At 47.5% G+C, this 24,056-nt stretch overlaps 1 protein-coding gene and 1 non-coding gene across 2 annotated transcripts in view; both read right to left on the reverse strand.

Moving 5' to 3' along the window:
* Positions 1–5,708, reverse strand: part of LOC104030718 (rho GTPase-activating protein 7-like) — a 64,037-nt gene extending 58,329 nt beyond the window's left edge. The window contains exon 1 of the mRNA XM_075715639.1: positions 5,594–5,708. Within this exon, the coding sequence (XP_075571754.1) occupies positions 5,594–5,708 (115 nt within the window). The remainder of the gene's footprint in view (positions 1–5,593) is intronic.
* A 10,528-nt stretch (positions 5,709–16,236) lies between these two features.
* Positions 16,237–16,308, reverse strand: TRNAD-GUC (transfer RNA aspartic acid (anticodon GUC)). The gene has a single exon. It is a non-coding gene; the product is annotated as a tRNA-Asp (tRNA).
* Between the last annotated feature and the right edge of the window lie 7,748 nt (positions 16,309–24,056).

Raw genomic sequence — 24,056 nt, forward strand, 5'->3', positions numbered from 1 at the left:
TGTGCATTCAGCACTGCAGGCGTGCTGTGCAGAGGCAGCGTGGGCAGGGGGGTCAGCGTCCCTGGCTGGCCCGGGTGGGCTGCATTAGCCCGGGGCTGGGCCAGGTACTGCTGGAGGAAAGGGAGGCAGCACCACACAGCCCGGAGGAAGACCTCCCCTCCAGCCAGCGCTGCCTCCCAGCCACCGCCCCACGTCACGGCAGTGGGCAGGGATGCAGCACGGGCTACGGCGTGCTTCATTTTTTTAGGATTACATACAGCTTCGCCGGTCTTTGGGCAGAAGGGGAGGGACCACTGTCTCCCTGGGTGCTTGTGACAACACTGCAAAGTATTAGTCAAGGCAACCGCTGTTCTGGGAGAAGACCCTGACAGACCAGGGGAGGAGAGCCAAGGGGCGCACCTGGCCCCCCACCCCTTCCCAGCGTGGCAGACGGGTGTCTCAGTCCCTCAGCTCCTACAAGCCCAAGGGAGCCACCTGGGAGACCCCCAGCATGGAGCACAACCTGCCATCCAGGGAAAAGGAGAGGAGCCAGCCCCAAACATGCTGCTAAATCTTTACTTCCCAGCCCTTTGTACTATGCAGCAGTTGGACTGGCAAAAAGTGACTTGTTTCAAAAGACTCTGGCTTAGTCTCCCACTTGAAAGCTCTTGGTGTGGTTTATATTATGTCCCAAAATAGAAACAAATGGTTGAAAGCATGGCTCACTGCAGGAGTTTCTTCCCTTTCCAAATGCAGCCCAGACCTCAAGGTGCAATGGAGGGACACCAGGACCAAACGCGGCTCTGAATGAGGTGTCACTCAGCGCACCGAGTGGCTGCAGCGTTTGGCATCCTGCTGGGCTCTCACTCTTGCTGAAGGATCCCCATGGCTGTGCTTGCTGTAATGCCCCGTGCCCCCCAAGCCTGTGGGTGCCAGGGGATGCAGCTGCTGGGAAGCGTTTGCACAGCTCCCCTTCCGGGGACCCAGCTAAGAGCAGGTCTGACACCATTCTTGGGGCTTTGTTTTCTTTCCCTCTGCATTGACTCAGAAATACAAGTGCACTGAAGAGTTCCCCAATTCCTTCATTGAAAAGCCTTATCACAACATTGTTTTTAGAAGAGAACAGATACAATAATATTAGGCAGAAGATAATGTATCTTTTGCTCTACTGAATACAGTTGCTTTCTTGGTGTTAGCTTTCATTTTAACACCACTAAGTAGAAGAACATGATTGAACTCAGCTGCAGTAACTTATAATGCCAGCAAACAATACGAGTATGAAGAATTACTTTGACCAAGCAAGGAGTGTGTCGTGCCTAGTTTTTCCCCATCTTTCTCTAATGTAAGTCTACTGAACACACTATATTAAAAATAGTTTTTCTCCTCTGACAAATAACAGATCATGTTTGAAATCTACAGAAACTTGAAATAATGAAGCTCTAACTGGTATCGCCAACAACGGCATGTGTACCAGCACACCCCTTGGGACAAAGGCCCGTGCTTCTGGGGCATGTGCTACAGCAGCACGGAACAGCTTTGGCCAAATGAAGTGCCAGAATGGCTGTAATGAAAGGTTCAATAGAATTAAAATACCTTAAAGAGCAGAGATTGCCAAAAGCCCATTAGCTTGTATTTGGAATAAGAGATGATCTCTATGGATTTTTAAGATAGCTATAGCTTGGGTTTCTAAGAATTACCTAAATGGTGTCACCCTGGGAAGGGATAGACTGAGTTCAAACAGAGGTGTGCACTTTTTCATAGGAAACTATTGAAAGAGTCTCTATTTTTTTAAGTGTTATTTTCTAAAGCAAAACATATTTTGATATGCTATTTCTCTCAATGTGCGTGTGTGTTTGTGTGCATGTATGTGTGTATATTTTCCAATTAATATCAGGATTACTATTTTACAACTTCTTTCTGAGAAACGCAGGGTTGCAATAAACTGTAGTCCTGAAGGCTGATCTTTGTGATATGCTCCAGGACCAGAAGTGGGAGTTTGTGCCTTTACACAACCCAAGGACAGAGGGATAATGCAAACCTTCCCGACAAACAGCAAATGCCTGAACTCTGAGCTCCTTGAAAGGCTTCCTGATCGTGCTGAGCCTTATTCCTACCATCTGGAAGAGTTGTAATTTAAGTTCTGGCTATTGTTTTACAGAAGAAAGAGACCATCCCCCTGGCAGAATTTCTGTTACTTCTGCTCCTCAGGAACATTCACGCTCAATACTCCTACTGACCAACACATCTTGTGTGTACACATGATAAACCCTCACCTCTTCCAATGGACTGTAATGCTGGTCTGGTGTGATGGGCTCCACAACTGCAAGCAGTGTCTCTGGGTTTGGTGCTACCGTTCAGTCCAGCTCAGACTCCTTTTGTGCTCCAATGCCAGAGTCCTGACCAGCTCACACAAATTAAAGCTAGGATTTTCAAAGGGGTTTGAGGACCTTGGAGACCCCCAAATCATAGATCTTACACACAAATACAATTCCAATGTCCTATTCCTCCACTGAAAGTCGCAAACTGATCTGACAGCCTCTTTGCTCCATCCTCAGGGAGGAGCGTATCGTGCCTCACTTGCAGCATCAATAAACTTCCAAACTGAAACATAACTTCAGTCCAAAGAATAAGTCGCTGCTTGTTTTGAAATAGGAATGGGGATGTTTGCAATAACATTTAAGCCCCTTGGCACCTCTGAAAGGTCTTCTTATAAAGAGTGAAGTGCCTGTAGGCTCAGGGGAAAGAAGAAATATCTCAGTTTGGTGGTTGCAGCTTCGACTTACTTTGAAGACAGTCTTGGGGCTGGAGAGAGGGATGCCCCACCAGCAAGAGAATGGCAGATTTCTGGGTGGAAATACGGCTACAAAATCTCCTGTCTCTGCAAAGACGAATGCAAGCCACAGGTGGAAAGAGCTATGCGCAACCCACCAAGCTTCTTAAAAAAAACAATGTAGAAAGCCATTTTCAGTAACCAGAACATTTATTACTCTTGCCCTGCCTGAGATGCTGCCAGCTGGGGACAGGGACCCCACGCTGGAGAGGAGGAACACCACAGGCACTTTGCTTAGCGAGCCCAGCGTTCACCTCCATGCTACGCAGCGCAGGGGCCCAGCACAGCCCCAGACCCTGCCACCCTGGGGCTGTCATCGGGCCCTGTGCGTGGGCTGGCTGCCCGAGGCTCTGCTCTGTGCACATCTGCACTTGCTAACGCAGAGCCTGAGAGCTTGAAGTCTAAGACTTGTGGATAGGTAGCTGGACAGCTACATGGACAGAGAGAGGTATTATTTTTGACATCCTAGAAAGGCTTCCTGAAAAACCATGCAGGTTCAAGTTCACATCTTTCTGGAAACACCAAAACCCAAGAGAAGCCCAGAACTGACCCTTAGTCTTGTCAGGTCAGGCTGATTCCCTGAGCACCAGCCACCCCAAAATCCCACATTGCACCAACCACACCAGTCCCAGATTTCCCAACAGCATCAGGTAGAAGAAAAAGAAGAAAAGGAACCTTTAGAAAATGGGCTTTGTGGCAGTCATTCTTAAGAGCTTTCCAGTTATGCTTTGGCTTGTAGATACCAATTACACTTCCAGAAACACCAAGGTGATACTAGAGATGCTGATGTTAAGAAGTGAAATTGGGAAGTTGGAGGGTCAGCACCCTGAAGGCGGGGTCAGGCTCTTGGATCCCAAGAGCCCTCTTGGACTGATCTAGCGTGGTTATTTTAATTGTTTACATTTTTAAAGACAAGTCAATGTTAAGGTCAATAAAAACAATCTGGTATGGTTATTTATTTATTTGTTTTTAAAGACAGGACAATGTTAAGGTGAAAATCTGGACTTAGCCAGGGAAGCAAACTGTTTCTAAGGGTTTCTGCCATGCATTTGCATCTGTCAAGGACAAGAAGTTCTTGGTTCCAGCCAAAGAAAACACTATATATATTTTTTGTCCAACAGTTGCAAGTGGCTGTTTCCATATGCATTCACTATGTAGTATATCAGAAACCTGCCGGCAAAACACAAGAACCAGACAAGCCTTTCAGGGGGTGTGACCACGTGTGTTCCCAGGTGATACTTGGCACCAAACTGGCTGCTCCTCCTAGGACTTGCCCGCTTCCTGGCAGCGCTGCTCAAGCAGGGCTGCAGCACAGCCACCCCAAATAGCATGGCTCCCACTGGGTGTGCAGCAGACCAGTCTGCCTTTGCAGGGCACCCGCCCAGCCCTGGCAGACATTAAATGGTACAAAATCCAGGGACCCTGGGGCGACAATGGTTAGCTCTTGATCTAAACTCTTCACAGCATGATCGAAGCAGCCTCAGATTTTGTGCAAATATACAGAACAGTTGGGAAGCTCAGATCTAAAGTCAAAAGCTGACCTTCTCCACATTCTAGGAGCTGGCTTGACCCAGGCTTTGGTTTAGCTTCATGGCTATGACAGAGCCACTACTATTCATTTTGGAGTACCAGCAGAACGACACTGGTCAGAGCTTTGCTCTGCCTTCACACCGGTCCTCAGGATCACCTGCTTCTTTACAACCCCCTCTCCTGCATATGTCCATTCTTAACCCCAGTATTGCTCTGACAGGCACACAATTCCAGACTGAAAGGATCAAATTGGAGATTTCATGTTTCACTTGTTTTAGTCAAGCTACTCCCCACTACCTACTTTCTTATTTTTGCCAAAGTTGTTCATTAGAGTCCTTGTGAACATCAGCAATGCCCAAAAGCACAATGGCAACAAATGGCAGAAGGGAGAAAATACAAACTGGAATAGGAGTTCCCTGTTCAGCCTCACATCAAATTAATTCGTAATGCAGTCAGTGCAGGCAAAAGCTGAGTAATGGATTTTTTTTTTTTAACCCCCCTGTCCACTAAAAGCTTTGGAGTTCTGTCCTGGTTTCAGCTGGAATAGAGTTAATTTTCTTCCTACTAGCTGGCATAGTGCTGTGTTTTGGATTTAGTAGGAGAATAATGTTGATAACACACTGATGTTTTAGTTGTTGCTAAGCAGTGTGTATACTCGTCAAGGACTTTTCAGCTTCCCATGCTCTGCCAGGTGCACAAGAAGCTGGGAGGGGGCAGAGCCAGGACAGCTGACCCAAACTGCCCAAAGGGCTATTCCATACCATATGACGTCATGCTCAGTATATAAACTGGGGGGGGTTGGCTGGGGGGCAGCGATCGCTGCTCCGGGACTGGCTGGGCATTGGTCATCGGGTGGTGAGCAATTGCCTTGTGCATCGCTTGTTTTGTATATTCTTTTATCATCATTATTATTATTATTTTCTCTTCCTCTGCTGCATATTTAAAAATGTCTACAAAACTCCAGCCAAAGTATAAATACTGAAAGCTAGAAATCAAATTCTAGATAAATCTGAAAGTTTGCAGCTCTCTATACAAACCAGCAGTTCAAAAAACCCACTTGGTCCCACAAGTGAAAAAAGCAGCACAGGTGAAGGTCAGTACTCTGGTGCGACACACCAGCATGACACACAACGCAGCAGCATTAAAAGGAGCACACTTGCTAAAAAAGCAGAGGTATCTTCATTCCTTGATCAAGGCCATAGCCCTGGTGTTTGATTCGCACCAGCACAGGATTAAACATGCCTTTGGACTGACCTGCAAGGCGTTTCTCCCTTGCACTCTTCCAGAAGCCATCCCATGCCTTGCTGGTGGAACCTCTGGGGTGGTCGCTGAGGCATCGCCTCAGGCAGGGCTTCCCCGGTACCTCCATCCCTGCCCGTGCAGATCCAGGATCCAGCGTCTCAGAGAGAAATTGCAGCACGTTAGGGCCACAGCAAATCCATTCTCCCAGCTTTTGCCTCTTAAGCCGGACTGCAAAAGTTTCTGCACAGAAGTCTGCAGATAGCTCATGAACATCCCTCTGGCAAGAGAGGGGAGCAGAGCCCAGTGCAGTGGCCCCCGCCGGGGTCCCCACCACAGAGCTCAGCCCAGCCCTGAGGCTTGGCTCCCACCTCATATAAACATAGCTGTTCCCTACCACACAGGGTAATAAATAAAGAGCAAGGCTATGTGTGTTTCTGGGAGCACTGTACCTCTGCATTCCCAACCGCGCTGCATTAACCGTCTGTGTAACACATTCCTCCTCCTTTCGGAGCTTGCTCATTTACAGTGACTGTGCAGTAGGTCGCGTGCCTGCCATCTCCTTTACTAGTATGCAGTTGTTTGGGATGTTTTTTGTTGGGTTTGGGGTTTTTTTTTTAATATTTATTTTGAACTGAGCAGCCTGGTCTAGAAACGGAATGGGATGTTTCTCCTGTGTTATGGGATTAACCTGAGTGAAGGTTTTGTGCAGAGCCCTTTCAAACAGAAGAGGCCTCCAGGACTCAGATTAATCAGTTACCTGAGGAACACCCTCAGAGAAACCCTGCTCCAAAAGCACTTCTCTCCTGTGCTATCCACTCTCTAAGCAGCGACAGGGACATACGAAAATCCTCTGCCACATACCCATTCAGTTACAGGCCTGGAAATAGCACCCACATAAGTATGTTCTTGTAAGAGCATGCTGGAAGAAGTAGAGACACCCCCAATCATTAAATTTAGGTTTCTTCCCCACTAGGGATGTGAGAATGAAATAGTTTTACAACAGAAGCCGCTGCACACATAAAAAAAGCAAATACCCAACACGTAGCTCAGCGCTGATGAAGCTCCTTGGCAAAAACAGTCCTGGAAAAGAAAAGCAATTAACGGGGAGATAACTTGAATGGAAGGTGACTATAAATGACTGTTGGGCAGGCTTCACACATCCACCATTTGTATTTCTGGCAGCAGGTTTGGGTCTGATATCTCACAGGAACAAGTTTCAACGGTGTTTGTTGAAGCGAGTTCAGCGCACAGCAACACTTACCAGGCTGCTCCAGCACACACATCACCGGCAAGCACTCGCCTATACCTCAGCTGGTAAATCACCAAACCCCCGCAGCTGGATGCTCCTCACTGAGCACACAACTGCATCCAGGGGAGGGCTGAGAGCACCACCAAAGTCCTCAAAGCTGATTCCTTACGTTGAGGACTGATGCTGCAAACCTGCATCCTGATTAAGACACCTTAATTAATGTCCCTCAGCAGAAGGAAATCCAAGGACTGGAGGCACAGCTGATGACAGGCACAGTGACCACTCTGAGGCTCTGAACTGCAGCATTAAGCATCCCCTCCTCAGAGCCAACGCATGATTCAGACCTGCAGAGCAGACCGGGTAGTTCTCAGCCACATGTAATGCATTTGATACAACAAACTTATATGCATAGCTGATTTTTTGGGCTATATTCCTAAGACACTTGAAGTTAGTATCATGAGGAAGAGAAAGCACTAAGTATATGCTTCCATCTCAAAAATGTTTTTGTTTGGACGAATGGAATTCCCAGATATAATTGCAGGTGTATGTGGGCCATGCAAGCAGTCGTTCCCCACTCCTCCCTGCCAGGGAAATGCTTGGAGCAGCGAGCTCATCCTGCCCAGGACAGTTTGCAGACACTTCCCTGGCCACATTCAGGATGCATTACAGGGAATTACCCCTCCACGAAGATGAGACTTAATGTGATGAAGGCATTTAAGTTTAAAACCGACATAAGCAGCCATCTGAGGAGTGATGTCAGACACACATATCGCAACTTGTGCAAGAGGCTGGTTTCCATCCCAGTGCCCAGTGAGCTGCACGAGGGGACACAGAGACACCCTGAGTCCTCTGAGGACAAAGCAGAGCTCCTTGCCACGGGGCCCACAGCAGCTGGGTGCATCACACAGCCATCAGACACGGCTGCTGCTCGGAGGAAGGAAAAAGCATCACGAGCAGGTGGGACAGAGACAGCAAAGTAACAAAATTATGTTCATTTTGGTTTGCTTGACACATTTAATGTCACCTCCCACTGTTGTCATGCTGGCAATGCTTCTAACCAAACCCAGAGCTTTTTAATATTAAAACGCTGTTAAATGCATTTTGTGCCACCTGCAGAGCTTTGCTTCAAGCCTGATCCCCGGGGAAGTGTAGCTTTCCTTCTGCTGATGAGAAAAGGTCATGTGAGTTTTCAAAGGGCAGGAACAAGCCAGCAGAGGAATACCGGTCATTGCTGACGTGCCTCCTCCCCATGGCAGCTTTTCTCCCAGACCCATCACGTGCCATGAACTGCTGGCGGCAGCTCCGTGCCAGCCCTCTGCTGCGGGCAGCGCTGCGAGCAGCACTGGGCAGTGGGCAGGTGCTGGCCATGGCTGCTGCCTGCACCGAGGGCTGCGTGCTGCTTGGACATCTCCCATGGACAGCTGACAGCTCCCTGCATGGGAACAGTAAGCGGTCCTCCTGAGAGTGCAGAATGACCTCCGGTTTTGGTGCCTCTCAGCAGTCCCAGCCACAGCAGCACTGGCACGCTCCGGCTGTACTGTACAAACTCATTTTGCTTCATTTCATTTTTAACTTGATGCCTAATGAGTCTGTGGCAGTTACCTACAATTTCATGGAGATATAGCAGCTGTAAAGAAGAAAATCTGTTTCATAAAGCCAAAAAAATCAAGAATGAACAGTCAGGCTATTCACATGAAGGAACTAAAGTACCTTCTGTTGTCTCCCAGACATGACCCTTAAACATGAGGCATGCTAAAAATAAAACTGTGTCTAGGAAAAAGCAGCAAAGTCACTCCACATTCCTAGAAGCTTCTCACATTCACATCTCCGCCTTGGGACTCCTGCAAGGGCCAAAACATTTCCCAGAACATCAGGCCATTTCAAGATGAAGCAAACATCCTCACTCAGCAGATGCATTCAGGTAACATTGGCATTTTTAAATTATCCAGAATGGTAAAACAACATATTTGAGAAAAAAAAAAAAAGCCAACAACTAGTCATTAGAGTCGCTGCAAAAATAATCTTAACCTGTCCATAGTATTAAAGGCCAAGATACAACTGGGCTTATGTACCATTTATCATCTCCCTTGTGGAGAACTTGAGCGTTTGTGCATCTGGATTTCATCTGCACCCGAATGAGACCATGGGTGTGATGATTTAGCGTGAGCTAGCCGCAGCTGGTAACCACATGTTTGGATACTGCCACTCTCTCAGAAATATTTAAAGGGGTGTGTGAGCATGTGTATACTGTTAAAAAAGATAATTAATGGCTTAATAGCTAAGGTTAAACTTGAGTCATTCTTTTGCCCAAAAATGACAATATTATTATTAGCCAGCACAGAGGATTATTTACTCACAGTTAAATAAAAAACATACCATCTGAAAGTAAGTGGCTTATCATTTAGCCAAGGCCCCTTGCAGCACTCAAGGCACACTGTCAGAGCGAGCCAAGAAATGTCGTGTCAGTCTGCAGCGGGCAGGCACTGAGCGGCAGGGCTGGGCATCAGCATCAAAACATGCTGATAGCCTCGAGTAAGAGGGATGTCTGATTTTTCTTTATGTGCAAAATTTGGCCATCTCAACTGCGAGATACCAATGTAAGAGATTTCCTTCCCATCTCTAGTCTAACACCTAAAGCTGTCATTTCCCAAAACAGACCATGCCAAGGGAGTGGTTTCACTAGCAGAGGGAGGTTATAACTAGATCAGATATCTCCAGTTAATGTTCACACTCAGAGCAAAGAGCAAACCTGCTATCTGTCGTCCATAACATTATTTACAAATACCATGGTGGTAAAAGGAGCCTATATCTCTCTTACCCCGAGTCATATTCCTCCATTACAAATAGCAACACGGAGGTTCTTTCCTCCTCGGGAGGAGTGTTCAACCAAGATTTCAGGATTAATTATATAAGGCGGGAACAAACAGCAGCATGTTACAGAACAGAGACAGATATATTGGCAGTTGTGTTGTCTTGGGCAAGTTAGCTGTCACTTCTGAGGACTGCCTCTACAGAGAAATTAAAGTAGCAATTACATTTAGTTAAACCAGCCTGACACATCCATAGGAAGACTTTGGTCACCTGTTGTAAGCTTATTACACTGAAGTGAATCAATGGCCTCTTGCGCTGCAGGTGTGACCCCAATCATCCAGCCGCCGGCTGTCCTAGGGATGCTGGCACTTATCACCCTCCCGACAGACCCTCCGCCCGGTGGGAGGGGGCTGGGGCACTGCACCCATCCGATTGCTCAAGTCAGTGCCTCCTATTCGGCATTCATTGCTTCCAAAAAAACAGAAGCCAGCACATGCTGTCACCTGTATGCCAAACCAGGGGGACGGCAGGCATCAGCAGAGAGCCTGTGGAGAGCTGTAGGAGCTAACACCCGAGTCACAGAAAAGGCAGAAACAGGCAAATGGTCACACGCAGGCTAACATTCCCACTTCTTCCCAAGCAAACACATGCTTCCCTGTTGGCAAAGGTGAGAGACCTGCAGGAAGTAATGAGCGAGAACCAAGCTACCGACCGTGGTGGTCACAACCCTCCCAGTTCTGGCACTTCTGCAGGGACGAGACATTTCACAGCAGGGAAAGGGCAAACCTGTATTAGCTTTACTCGAGGGAGCACATAGCCTGGTGCATCGATGACTAGAAAAACGGAGTCCTGAAAAGGCCCAGGGCCAGAGCTGCTAAAATGAGGAGTGGGCTCAGCCCATCGATGTGTAAAGACCTGCTGGCACGATGAATTTGCAAAGGTTTGTCTCCCTGTGCCAGGACAAGCTGTTGCTCCCGCAGCTGAGTTGCCATCAGGAGCAAAAGCTCACCTGCTTCCCATAACCCTTCTCCCTGCTTCCTTCTTCCTTCACTCAGAAAAGTTTATGTCACAAATCACATTCCCAACATACAGAACCTGCCAACAGTGTAGTTATTTGTAGTTTATACGAACAAAGTTTCATTTCATACCTTTGTGGAAAAATTGTGGAAATCAATGGACCTCCTATAATGGAGCCCGCTGAAGCCAGGGTACTCATGTGATGGACAACTCATCAATTCTTATTTTTCAATCAACTTGTTATTCTGACACCCTTAAGTTATGGATTTCCTTTTAAATTATAACTGTCGTATAGGTTTGGTTATTTAAAATTTTGCTTTACCATAATTGTTTTGTGGAAGATATGAAACTTTCACACCAGGAGAACAGCAGAGAGCCTTCCAGTAAGGCTGGGAGTCTGTGCCAGCACTGGGATTTTCACGCTATTTTAAGCATTTACAAGTTGTCTCAAGCCTTAAAAGATAAAAACATCAAGTAGTGAGAGTGCACTGAACTCAATACTTTGCTATTCAGCTAGCCTAGTGGGAACATGCTAGTGCAAACATTTAAATGTAAGCACCAGCTGGAGGCATTTCCTTCAGCTGCTGCCACGAGGCATTTACCGGGTGTTAACCAGAACCACTGGATGCTCGCAAAGGCGAGACCCAGGAGCTGCTGCCCTAGAAGGAAAGGTATTAGCTACAGCCAGGGTGCCGTTATGGTGAAGGAACACAGACCTGCTTTAATAATAGCACCAGGGCTGAAGGTGACAACAGATGACTTAAAAGGACCAACTGCAGGTTTTGCAGAAAAAATTTAGAGGCTTAAGGAAGATTTTATTAAGGCTAAATCATTAAAGAAATCTTGTTTGAGCCGTTTCACTTCATCACCCTGCCAAGGACAGATTTTGTGGGCAGGAGAGGTACATAGGTTACATGCCCAGGGTTGCAGAAGAGCCCATCGCACATCCGCAACACCTCCCTCTGCTCTTTCAGCCTATTTACACACATCACGTCGGGCTCGCGAGTGCTTTTACTGGGACCACTGGACAAATAATTCATTTGCATGTGATAGAAACACAGCCATACCAAGCCCATGGGGCATCAAAGTAGGCATTTAGTCCTGGCTGGATCCGCTCGCCCACCTACAAACCACGCTCACCCTGTCTCAGCCCACCCCAGGCTCGGCTGCAGCCCAGCTCTGCGGGCACTGCTGCAGATGCTGCGAGAAGCTCTGAGCTCCAGCTGGGCCAGATCTGAATTCAGCAAAATGCTTACTGGCCTGATGAGCACCGGGTTGTGTGTGCTGCCAGGGCCAAGCTGAAAAATGCAGCACTGCGGGCGCTCAGGCTTTGCAGGTCTTCAGGAGTATCTACAGGTAGAGATAAGAAACTGGAACAGATGTAGTGCTCGCCAGACCTACAGCAGCAATTCCTGCATGCTGGGGAATGACTAGTGATGTGCTGGGGAGAGGCTGTGCCCTGCAGAGCTGCTTCATGGGGGTGTGAGGGACTCATCTGATTAAAAAAAAAAACAAACCACTTTCTTTAAAAAATAGGGATTGGAAAATAATGTTTAAAAAAAATGAAGGCATGTTTTCCAGCAATTTATCCAAAGATTATCCATAGCCAAGTAGCAGGGCAATCAGAATCCAGAGCTGAAGGAATGATTTCTTTAATTTATTTTTAAAATAAGATGCTCTCAGTTTCCCAGGAAATTCTCTAAAAGGACAATATTGTGCCAAAAAACCCCCATCTTTCATTTTCATAGTCTCAGAATGATATATTTATAAGCCTATACCAGGCTAAAAACTGACAGCTCAAGAGAATCACCATGTCTCTGAAGACAAAGAATGAAGAGCCAAGCAGCAAGTTATTAGAGCCTGAAAAAGATATTCCCTTCAAGTAAAACACTGTTGTATGTGGGGGAGTAGGAGAGGGTAGGACAGCAGTATTGTATTTCTTCAGACAACATATGTATTTGAATGAAATCATGAAAGATACTATAAACTAGAATCATATTTCAAATAAACATGTAAGTGACAAGTGTTATTTCAACACATCTAGTTTCGTATCTGTTGAAAGAGCTGTTAAGAAGCCTCTCTAAAAGCACTGGAATTTTTTTACTCCAGCAACACTTTCCATCAGCGCGAGCTTGCAGTGACTGGGCAGGAGGCTTTTAGGTGTGACATTTCTTTTAGTATTTTGTTGACACCCTGATTTGGAAAAATCTGTTCCAATTCCTACAATCTAGTAACTAAAGTGACTAGAGACCAGCAATCTGTTAAGCAAATATTGCCAGGACTGACCGAAAGCCTTATTGTGCCATTAAATTGCATTCTAAAGCAAGTCTTTTGATGTTAAACTGCATGTCCCAAACATGAGAGCCCATGAAGTGTGAAACCCAACTTTACCTGCAGCATTGCATCTGTTCGTGAAAGGTAATCTCTATGCCAGTGTTTCACCTTTCAAGAAGCAAAGGCTTAAGCTTTCCTCCAGAGCTGCCCCGTCAGTTTATACTCAGTCGTGCATAGCTTGCTGACAGCAGGAACGCTAACAGCACCACTGACCACGCTTACTCCTACATCCTGCAGCAGGTGCATGAGCCTGCTCTGAAGAGAAATTAAACAAGTATTCCTTCAAGTCACTTCAGGTTTCAGATCATATGCTCACGAGCAGGATCATTAATGAGCATGTGCCGTTGTTGACTATCACTGCTCTCCCTGTGATGGTGGTAGACGTTCCCCAGGGCCAGCTCAGGGGTGCAGCACCCCCATGCCCTCACCTGCGGTGGGCTGCAGGGTGGGGGAACACCCCAGGGATGCCCCAAACCCCAGCATCTGTGGAAGTGCTCCCAGATCGAGCAGGTGTCCCAGAGTACTGTGTAGGTTGGATAAAACATAGTTTAACAAAACTTAGCAAATATATTTGAAAATAATGTTAGAACTAAGCTGAGATAGGTTCACTTCTTTTCAGCCTCCCAGTGAAGCCCACCTGGAACCAGCCACCACTTCTAGGAGAAAGAGTTGCAGAAGCCAGCACAAACTAACAGTTGATCACCAACATGGTGATTGAAGCAGGTTTGCATTTCCTTACTCCAGAAGAGCTAGATCAACCTCTGCAAGTATAGATGAGGGACATGCAAATTTTCAGGGAGAAGCTCTAAAATAGAAGAGAATAGAATCATTAAGGTTGGAAAAGACCTCTAAGATCATCCAGTCCAACCATCAACCCAACACCACCATGCCCACTAAACCATGTCCCAAAGTGCGATGTCTACACATTTTTTGAACACTTCCAGGGATGGTGACTCCACCACCTCTCTGGGCAGCCTGTTCCAATGCTTGACCACTCTTCCTGTGAAGAAATTTTTCCTAATATCCAATCTAAACCTCCCCTAACGCAACTTGAGCCCATTTCCTCTCATCCTATTGCCAACTACTTGGGAGAAGAGACCGACACCCACCTCACTACAGCCTCCTTTCAGGTAGCTGTAGAGAGCGATAAGGTCTCCCCTCAGCCTCCTCTTCTCCAGGCTAAACAACCCCAGTTCCCTCAGCTGCTCCTCATAAGGCCTGTGCTCTAGACCCTTCACCAGCTTCATTGCCCTTCTGTGGACACGCTTCAGCACCTCAATGTCTTTCTTGTAGTGAGGGACCCAAAACTGGACACAGTATTCGAGGTGCGGCCTCACCAGCGCCGAGTACAGGGACACAGAACTGGGCTTATAGCTGTGACCCCTATTGCAAACACATTGCTTGGAGTAAAACAATCAATCAATCACACTCTTGCTCAACAAGAAACTTAAATGTAAGTATCTTTCTGTACCAGATGCTTAATAACTCTCCCTGAAAGTTACCAAAGACATTTGCCAAGAAGCCTGTGACTCAAAGGGTTTGTGCTGCAGAGGCAAGCCCCCCACCACCCCCAAGTGAGACCTGCAGCTAACCCAGCCTGGATTTGCAGTTTCAGTTCCAGAATCTCACACTTTCAGTCCCACATACCAGTATTAGTCACCACCTGCAAAGGCAATGAAAACCCTGGAAATAAAAACTAAGAAATCTCGAAAAGAGGCAGTGGGATTAGCTCAGGCACGTGGATGTTGGCAGCCACCCAACACACAACCTGGCACTGTCATCCCCCCTGCGCTACCCACAGGGCCTGGCACCAGGAGCCTGCCGAGATCCATGCCACGCTCCTTCAGACTCGCGAACTGGCACCAAAGGTTTTGCATACAGCACTGTCTGGGCTTCACAGCAGAGGCCATTGCTGTTTTACCAAGTTTATGTTCCTAGGATCCAGCTCAGAACCAACATCAGCACTGGGACTGCAGTAACAACTCCTGCAGCTGCCAGAAGCAAACGTGCCACAGACCAGGGTTTGCTCTGAAAGCAGAGGTGGCCACGCAGGTTTCACAACGGGCAGATCACTTCCGATAACAGCTAAGCTACTGCAGTGGGGTGGCTTTTTCATTTTCTAGAACCACCTCTTGGAAGTATTAGGACTCATATATGTTTACTGGGATGGCTGTAAAAAAGCACACAGTTTTCATGTGAAAGTTTGCTTTCAAAAATGTGTTTTGGTGAAAATTTCAAAATTTCAATGCCTCTGATAGTAGGCTGAGGGGAGACCTTATCGCTCTCTACAACTACCTGAAAGGAGGCTGTAGTGAGGTGGGTGTTGGGCTCTTCTCCCATGTCGTTAGCGATAGGACAAGAGGAAATGGGCTCAAGCTGCGTCAGGGGAGGTTTAGGTTGGAAATTAGGAAAAATTTCATTACGGAAAGGGTGGTCAAGCATTGGAACAGGCTGCCCAGAGAGGTGGTGGAGGCACCATCCCTGGAAGCGTTCAAAAAACGGGTATATGTGGCACTTCGGGACATGGTTTAGTCTAGTCTACCCTTGATTGGTTTAGTGTGGACTTGGTAGTGTAGGTTAATGGTTGGACTGGATGATCTTAAAGGTCTTTTCCAACCTAAACGATTCTATGATTCTATGTTGGCATATAAATTTAATAACGAAGATGATGGTAAGGAGGTGCAGACTTGAAATAAGGTACCAAATTGTAGCAATAAGGGCAATTTAGGTCTCGCATAAATGATCAAGGGTCGTAATGGATCACTGGGTATTTTTAAAAATTAAGGTTAGGTGTCTTCTAGAATAGGCACTAGAGGCAGCTAAACCAGAAATTCATTTAGGGGAACATCACTGCCTCTGTTACGCAGCGTCCATCCTGCAGCACCACAAAGGCTTCTGCTCGCACATAACCGAGCACCCTTCAAGGAGGCCGGCAGCGCGCAGCCCTGGCTGCAGCCGCTGAGCCCCTCGGCGCCCACAAGAAGCCCCCGGCATCTCCACCCACCGCCGCAGCGCAGCCCTCCACCCCGCCGCCCGATTCGCTTCGGCGCGAACGAACGCAGCTTTTGGCCCCGGGCACCCAGCCAGCCAGCGCGGGGAGGAGCGTGCGAAGGCGCGCAGCTCTCCGCTTTCTCACGCACCGGATCCGCTGCTGGACGGACAGAAGGACAAACAAAAGCCAGCCCCAGAGCCGGCAGCCGCCGCCGGGCGCGGAGCCGCGCTGGAGAGGAAAAGGCAGCGGTGCCTCCCCGTCGGGGAATCGAACCCCGGTCTCCCGCGTGACAGGCGGGGATACTCACCACTATACTAACGAGGAGCGGCGGGGAGCGGCGCCAGCTCCTTGTCTGAGCCACCCTCACGGAGAACACACACACACACACACACACACACACACACACAAGCAACCAACCAAACACACACAAACAAACAAACAAACAGACAAACATCCCCACGCGCCCCGCCCCGCCTCCTCACAGACCCTCTTCATGACCCGGCCAGTGCCCCTTTACTGATGCCCCCGCGGAGGCCGCCCGTTTCCTCTCCTGTCCCTCTACTGCTCTCGCCGCAGGTCACTGCGGTTGCTCTGGCTGCAGCAATCCAACCTTGGCAGCACAAAGAGGTTGCTCAAAATACCAGGGTAGCGGCTCTTCGCCCTGCCTCGGCCTCTCTCAGGTGAGCAAGCTCTGCTCACGCCAACTCGATCAAGAGCTGACACTGTCTGTGCTATTTCGACCGAAAGATCACTCACCACAAAGCTTCCTGTGTAAGGGCCAAGCTCAGGCTTCAATATTTACTTTACAAACATACACATGCACGCATACATATGCATAATATGGCTATAGGAGATACACTGTAAAGAACATGTAAGCTCAGCTCCAATACTTACTGCAGCAGGCTAAGTCCAGAATCACTGCTCTGTTGGTATCAAAGCAAGTCAGGAGACTGCATTTATGTACGTAAGAACATGATGCTGCATCATATCCAGTTCCACAGAAGCGGCATGTCAGAGTCTGGGTTGAGATCCATCGCTAACAGCAAAAAGTTAGAAAAAAATATTTTTTTTGGTGAAGATTCAGAAACACTTCTGTCCCCATCCAAACTGCTGCCAATTCTGGAAAAATAGGAAATACACACTGAGAATACAGGGAAAACTCAATAGAAGAGACCTCACTTCCAGGTTTCACAAGAGCTGAAGAAGTTAAAGGAAAACATAGAATCACAGAATCACTTAGGTTGGAAAGGACGTTTAAGATCATTGAGTCCAATCGTAAACCTAGCACTGCCACGTCCACCACTAAACCATGTCCCTAAGCACCACGTCTACATGATACAAAACCACATGCGGTGAGCACCTAGCGTCACTGTCATGGGCTACAGGCAAGAGGGGACTCCCACCCATCCTGATCAATGGTATCCAGCTGTAGGTAGGGGAAATCACCACACCGAGGCAGCACCTATAGAGCCATGCATGGGAAATGAGCCATTATTTTTCTGTCAAGAGCAAGCAACCACAGCTAGTGAACTGTCACCAACCAGCTTAAAATTCATACTACATTAATTTCCCAGGCTGCAACGTGCTGCGAGCGTTTTGTAACTGTATCTGTGTGCTCAGGGAGCCTCCCGCATACTGCAATGTTAGCCTAAAGCTCCTCTCTTGGTCTGGCAGCAGAGCTGTTTGCATTGGCAACTCTCTGCCCCCCTTCCCCACGCAAGGTCCCAGTACAAGGGAGAAGAGCAGCTGAAAATGGAGAATTTGAAATGACACACCTTTTATGAGATCCCCAGAGGTCCTGTTCACACCTCATCAGAGCAAAGAGCAGCAGTATTTGGTGTGAAAGGTGCTTATAACATCTACAATACATTCCTGGTGGAAGCTGGAACTGATTTTTAGAACTGTCCCATAGCAGAACTTAATATCTATTTGTCTGAAGGTTTTTTTTTACTCTGTCCTTCTCCATGTCATTGGGTTTCCTGTGGTAGCAGAATCAAACCCTAATCCTCAAAGGATGCAAGAACTGCAGGACTGAGATGTTTTCCTGTCTCATGTAGGTCTCAGTTTGAGCTGACAAACAAATAGCCATAAAATGCCAGAGACAGCTGGGATGTTAACTCAGAGGTAGTAATGGATTAATTGAGAAAAGCTGAAACAGCTACAGCCTCCAGCTGTCAGCTCTATACCTCATGCAAATGATGGCTAAAGAGGCTGGAAGGCTTCTGAACTGATCCCATTTATAAGTTTATAAGCAAAAGGTCTCACCTTGTTGAAATTCATCACCTTTCCCAGTAGATCAGAAACTGATGTTAAGCCTCAGCCTAGTGCAGGGCCTCTGGCCAGAAGGCCCTGCCTGGGAGTCACCCACACCGCCACCTGTGAGAGAATGAATTTGGGAAGGGCAGGCAGGTAAGGTAAAGCCGACTGGTCTCCAGAGGATGGGGAATGGTGACTCTCTTAAAAACTGGCTGCCATTAAATACCCCAAACAGAAAGGGGAATCAATTGCAATTTTAAAATAAATAAATTTAATGGCCAGAAAAGAGATCAGGTTATTAGATGTTGAACAGTTGCAATTCCCCTGGTACCAACTTACAAAGTACAGAGTCCTACTAACCATGAGGTTTTTTGCTTGTTTGGGTTGTGGATTCTTCCTCCCTTACCCTTTCCAGGTGTGCTCTACTCTTGGGGCATTTGTGCACACCATTAGCTCAGTAATATGCCTTTCATGAAAGGTAAATCCTTTACTAAAGTCTCTGATTAACCAGAGGACAAATGAGTAACAGCAACATACCCAGTGGAAAGAAGGAAAAGAGGCATCCGTGAGCAGGTTTGTGTTGCCCAGCCCCAGCCATGTCAGAAATCCTAGAGCTGGCTTCAAAACAGCAATTCAGCATTCCCCATACCCTGCGTGCAGCTCTCCAACAGTGACCTGAAAAGCCTTTCTTAAGAAGTAATGCCTTTTCCTCTTAGTTTTAAATTACTGATATAAACCCTTGCACTTTCTACACATTCCCTGGGAATTGTATTGTCTGTTATCAAATTACATCAGTAACTCTCCACAGATAGCAAACTAGACCAAAGCATGTGATATAAAAAGTACATGAACAGATTACGTCAGAGACGACTCAATAACTTGCATATCCAGACACATCTGGGTTATAACCTTTTATACATTTAATACAGCCTCTTCAGAAACATGAGAACACTGTATTACTCACAGATTGCAGGCTGATCTCCAAGCTAATAAGCAGCCATAAACATGTAGGTCTTGGTTAAGATTTTAAATCAGATTCATCCATTGCAGAGTGTTCCTTAAGTGATACAAAACTCCACGGAAATTAAATGCAGAACTGAGCAAAGCCTCTCAACTTCCCCTAGAAGAGGTTACACTTCTCCAGCGTATCTACTAGCCTGAGATGCTGAAACAAAATGTTCTTTCTAGTAAGAAAAGTTACAGACAGGTAGGTGATAGGACTGCTAGGGATTGTCCTGGAAAAAGGTATATCCACCCAAAATGAGAAAATGCAGAATGCTCTGGTTCCTGTTGTCCTGAGCTGACTTGTTAGGGACACATGGCCTCTGCTGGGACCTTGCCAGGGAATTCAAGTGAAGTGATAATCTATAATAAACTGATCACAGCAGAGAAGTGATAAGGGGCTATAAACTCAAAACAAAGTCAAACACCGCAGATGACATCAGTGCTGGAGTTAACAGCTGGCGCTGCTTCCAGGTCAATGATGCTGACCTAGAGTACTTTTAAAAAGCAGCAAACTTAATTTGCTGCAGCCAGTTCCTCCAGTGACACCTCTCCTACATCTCTAATACCACTGATTTGGGTATTAGCTCTTTGCATGTAGTGTGCAAAGCATCTCTCTTTGCATTTCCTTGCTAGCAATACCTGCTCCCTTGCTGCTTCCAGGCTTGCATTCTTCCACTGCCACCAGTCTCTGACCAAAACTCAGGGCCATTCACCTCAGAATCATAGAATCGTTTAGGTTGGAAAAGACCTTTAAGATCATCCAGTCCAACCATTAACCTACACTACCAAGTCCACTCTAAACCAATCAAGGGTAGACTAGACTAAACCATGTCCCAAAGTGCCACATATACCAGTTTTTTGAACGCTTCCAGGGATGGTGCCTCCACCACCTCTCTGGGCAGCCTGTTCCAATGCTTGACCACGCTTTCCGTAAAGAAATTTTTCCTAATTTCCAACCTGAACCTCCCCTGGCACAGCTTGAGCCCATTTCCTCTTGTCCTATCGCTAACGACATGGGAGAAGAGCCCAACACCCACCTCACTACAGCCTCCTTTCAGGTAGTTGTAGAGAGCGATAAGGTCTCCCCTCAGCCTCCTCTTCTCCAGGCTAAACAACCCCAGTTCCCTCAGCCGCTCCTCATAAGGCCTGTGCTCCAGACCCTTCACCAGCCTTGTTGCCCTTCTCTGGACACACTCCAGCACCTCAATGTCTTTCTTGTAGTGAGGGGCCCAAAACTGGACACAGTATTCCAGGTGCGGCCTCACCAGCGCCAAGTACAGGGGGACAATCACCTCCCTGCTCCTGCTGGCCACACTATTCCTGATACAAGCCAGGATGCTGTTGGCCTTCTTGGCCACCTGGGCACACTGCTGGCTCATGTTCAGCCGGCTGTCTACCAACACCCCCAGGTCCTTTTCAGCCAGGCAGCTTTCCAGCCACTCTTCCCCAAGCCTGTAGTGTTGCATGGGGTTGTTGTGACCCAAGTGCAGGACCCAACACTTGGCCTTGTTAAACCTCATACAGTTCACCTCGGCCCATCGGTCCAGCCTGTCCAGGTCCCTCTGCAGGGCCATCCTACCCTCCAGCAGATTGACACTCCCACCCACTTTGGTGTCATCTGCAAACTTCCTGAGGTCACACTCAATCCCCTCATCCAGATCATTGATAGATATTAAACAAGACTGGCCCCAAAACTGAGTCCTGGGGAACACCACTCGTGACCGGCCGCCAACTGGACTTAACTCCATTTACCACAACCCTCTGGGCTTGGCCACCCAACCAGTTTTTTTTACCCAGCGAAGACTACGCCTGTCCAAGCCATGAGCTGCCAGCTTCCCAAGGAGAATATTGTGGGAGACGGTGTCAAAAGCTTTGCTAAAGTCCAGGTAAATGACATCCACAGCCTTTCCATCATCCACCAGGCGGGTCACCAGGTCATAAAAGGAGATCAGGTTGGTCAAGCAGGACCTGCCTTTCATGAACCCATGCTGGCTGGGCCTGATCCCCTGGTTGACCTGCACTTGCCTATTGAGTTCACTCAATATGAACCTCTCCATAATCTTTCCTGGCACTGAGGTCAGGCTGACAGGCCTGTAGTTTCCCGGGTCCTCCTTCCGGCCCTTCTTGTAGATGGGCGTCACATTGGCAAGCTCCAGTCATCAGGGACCTCCCCTGTTAACCAGGACTGCTGCCAGATGATGGAGAGTGGCTTGGCAAGCTCCTCTGCCAGCTCCCTCAGTACTCTCAGGTGGATCCCATCCGGCCCCATAGACTTGTGAGCATCCAGGTGGCATAGCAGGTCATTAACTGCTTCCTCCTGGACTATGAGGGCTCCATTCTGCTCCCCGTCCCTATCCTCTAGCTCAGGGGCCTGAGTACCCTGGGGATGACCGGTCTGGCTGTTAAACACAGAGGCAAAGAAGGCGTTAAGTACCTCAGCCTTTTCCTTGTCCTCGGTGACAATGTTCCCCCCCACATCCAGCAAGGGATGGAGATCCTCCTTGGCTCTCCTTTTATTGCTGATGTACTTATAAAAGCATTTTTTATTATCTTTTACAGCATTGGCCAGATTGACTTCTTGCTGGGCTTTTGCCTTTCTAATTTCCTCCCTGCATGACCTAACAAGATCCCTGTACTCCTCCTGAGTTGCCCGCCCCTTCTTCCAAAGGTGGTAGAATCTCCTTTTTTCCCTGAGTCCCTGCAAAAGCTCCCTATTCAGCCAGGCCAGTCGTTTTCCCTGCCAGTTGGTCTTACAGCAACCACTCACCCTGATATACTGGTCTCTTTCAACACAATCACCCTGTTTTGTCTGTTAAGCCCCATGATCCCCAGTAACAAGAGACACAGAAAAGGCTACAGTAGTCGATACGTTCTTTGCCTTAGGTTCTCACTTCTAAGGTTTGCCCTCAGGAGCAGAAGCGGTGGGAGCGAGGCATTCCCCACTGGAGAGGAAAACAGTTAAGGAGCCCTGGAGCTGGCTGGGCACACATGATGCCATGAGACCAGACAGGCTCTGTCTGAGAGCGAGGATGGAGCTGACCGCTGGAAGGCCGTGGCCACCAAGGAAGGTTCCTGATGGTGGAAGAAGCCAAACAGCACACCCATCCTCAGGAAGGTATATGTGGGGTAGTACAGGCTGGTCAGCCTCACCCCAGTGCCCGGGAAAGCTATGGAGCAAGTCTTACTGGAAGACGCATCTAGTCACATAAAGCACAAGGCAGTGATGAGGAACAGTGTGACTTTACCAAGGACAAGTTGTGCCTGACTGACCCAATAGCTTTCTGTCATGACTGGCTCTGTAGCTAATGGAGGAGCATCAGATACTATTCTGACTTCAGCAAGGCCTTTGACATCATCTCTCATAGTTAACTTAGAGCCAAATTGGTGAAATACAGAGTGAATAGATGGACAACAGGGTAAATGGAAAATTGGCTGCATGACCAAACTCAAAGGGCTACAACAAGCAGTACAGAAACTCCTCAAATCCTAGTTTACAAGTAATTTCTTAGGTGCTTACTCTGTCTTACTATAACACAGGCTGCAGGCCCTCTACCTTTCAGGACTTGCAGAGTCTGGAGTTTGGCTACGAATCGTTACTCTTTGTATTTCTTCCACCTCAGCTGATGGAATGTATTTCATCATCTGCTTGAAATACACTGCTGTTTTGGATCTCTCTTCCATTTGGGTTTCATCATGCAAAAATCTGCTAGAACACTTTCCCTACTCTTTGCTCAATGTGTAAGCTGTATTAGGGCAAAAAAATTATACGTCAATCTCTCTTATAATTACATAAAGAAAACCAATACAGAATGCTGCAATAAACCATGGCCAAAAGCTTCTCTCAATCAACACTACTCAGCCAGAATCTAAAAGGGTTGAAAAGGATAAAGCATTCATACACCACGGAGGTATCTGTCCCCGCATGTTAAAAATTTGCCAAGTTACTCATCAACTCAAGCATGCTTCTGAGACCTTAAGCACTCTCAGCGCACACATTTCCTTTCTACATGGCATAGCTTTATGTCCTTCCCGAGAAAGGCTCCTTCAGAAACTGAAGAGCTTTGTTGTGTCCTTGGAAGAGAAATTTTTATGTACAGAAAGTTGATATTGCTTCTTCCATAACTGCTTACGACCCTGCCGTAACAGAGCTACTCTCATTGTTTCCCTTCTTGCATCCGGCTTCCAGGGCCCGCACGATGAGTCTGGGCCAGCCAGTTACTGCAGCCTCCTGGAGTCAATTTGCCCCATGACCCTGTAAGGTTACCAAGGAGCCACCATTGCCAAATTAACTCTCTCAACTATATACTTACAGGTTGCATGAAAATCCTCTCCCTGTCCTGCCTGCAGACCCGGAGCAACACCGGTTGCTCTGTAGCCCTAAGGATGCACCTCCCCAAGGCAGAGAGATGCTCATGGTGCAGCAGGCACCATGCTGAGTCCCCAGGGAGCAGTGCTCTGCTCCCTCCAGACTGGAAACAGGAGAAGATGGTCAACCACCCCAGTAGCCCCCACGCGCTGTGCACAAGGTGACTGCTACTACTGCTGTAGGCTGAAATGGCAGAAAGTAGATACACTTATTGACCTGCTGATGGACAGAAATGCCTTTAGAGTACAGAGGTTACACTCTGGGACAAAAGGCAAACTTCATTTTTAATCTGCAGTTTCTAAGAAGAGGGAAGTTACAAGGATTATTAAATTAGAGGTTTGCATTTCTGAGTTCAATAAAAATTCAAATACAGATGGCTGAATAGCCTTACGGTAAGAGGAAGTAATTTGTTTCATACAAACTTTTTTTAATCAGACCCACAGAT

Source organism: Pelecanus crispus, chromosome 8, assembly GCF_030463565.1.
Source record: "Pelecanus crispus isolate bPelCri1 chromosome 8, bPelCri1.pri, whole genome shotgun sequence".
NCBI classification, from domain to species: domain Eukaryota; kingdom Metazoa; phylum Chordata; class Aves; order Pelecaniformes; family Pelecanidae; genus Pelecanus; species Pelecanus crispus.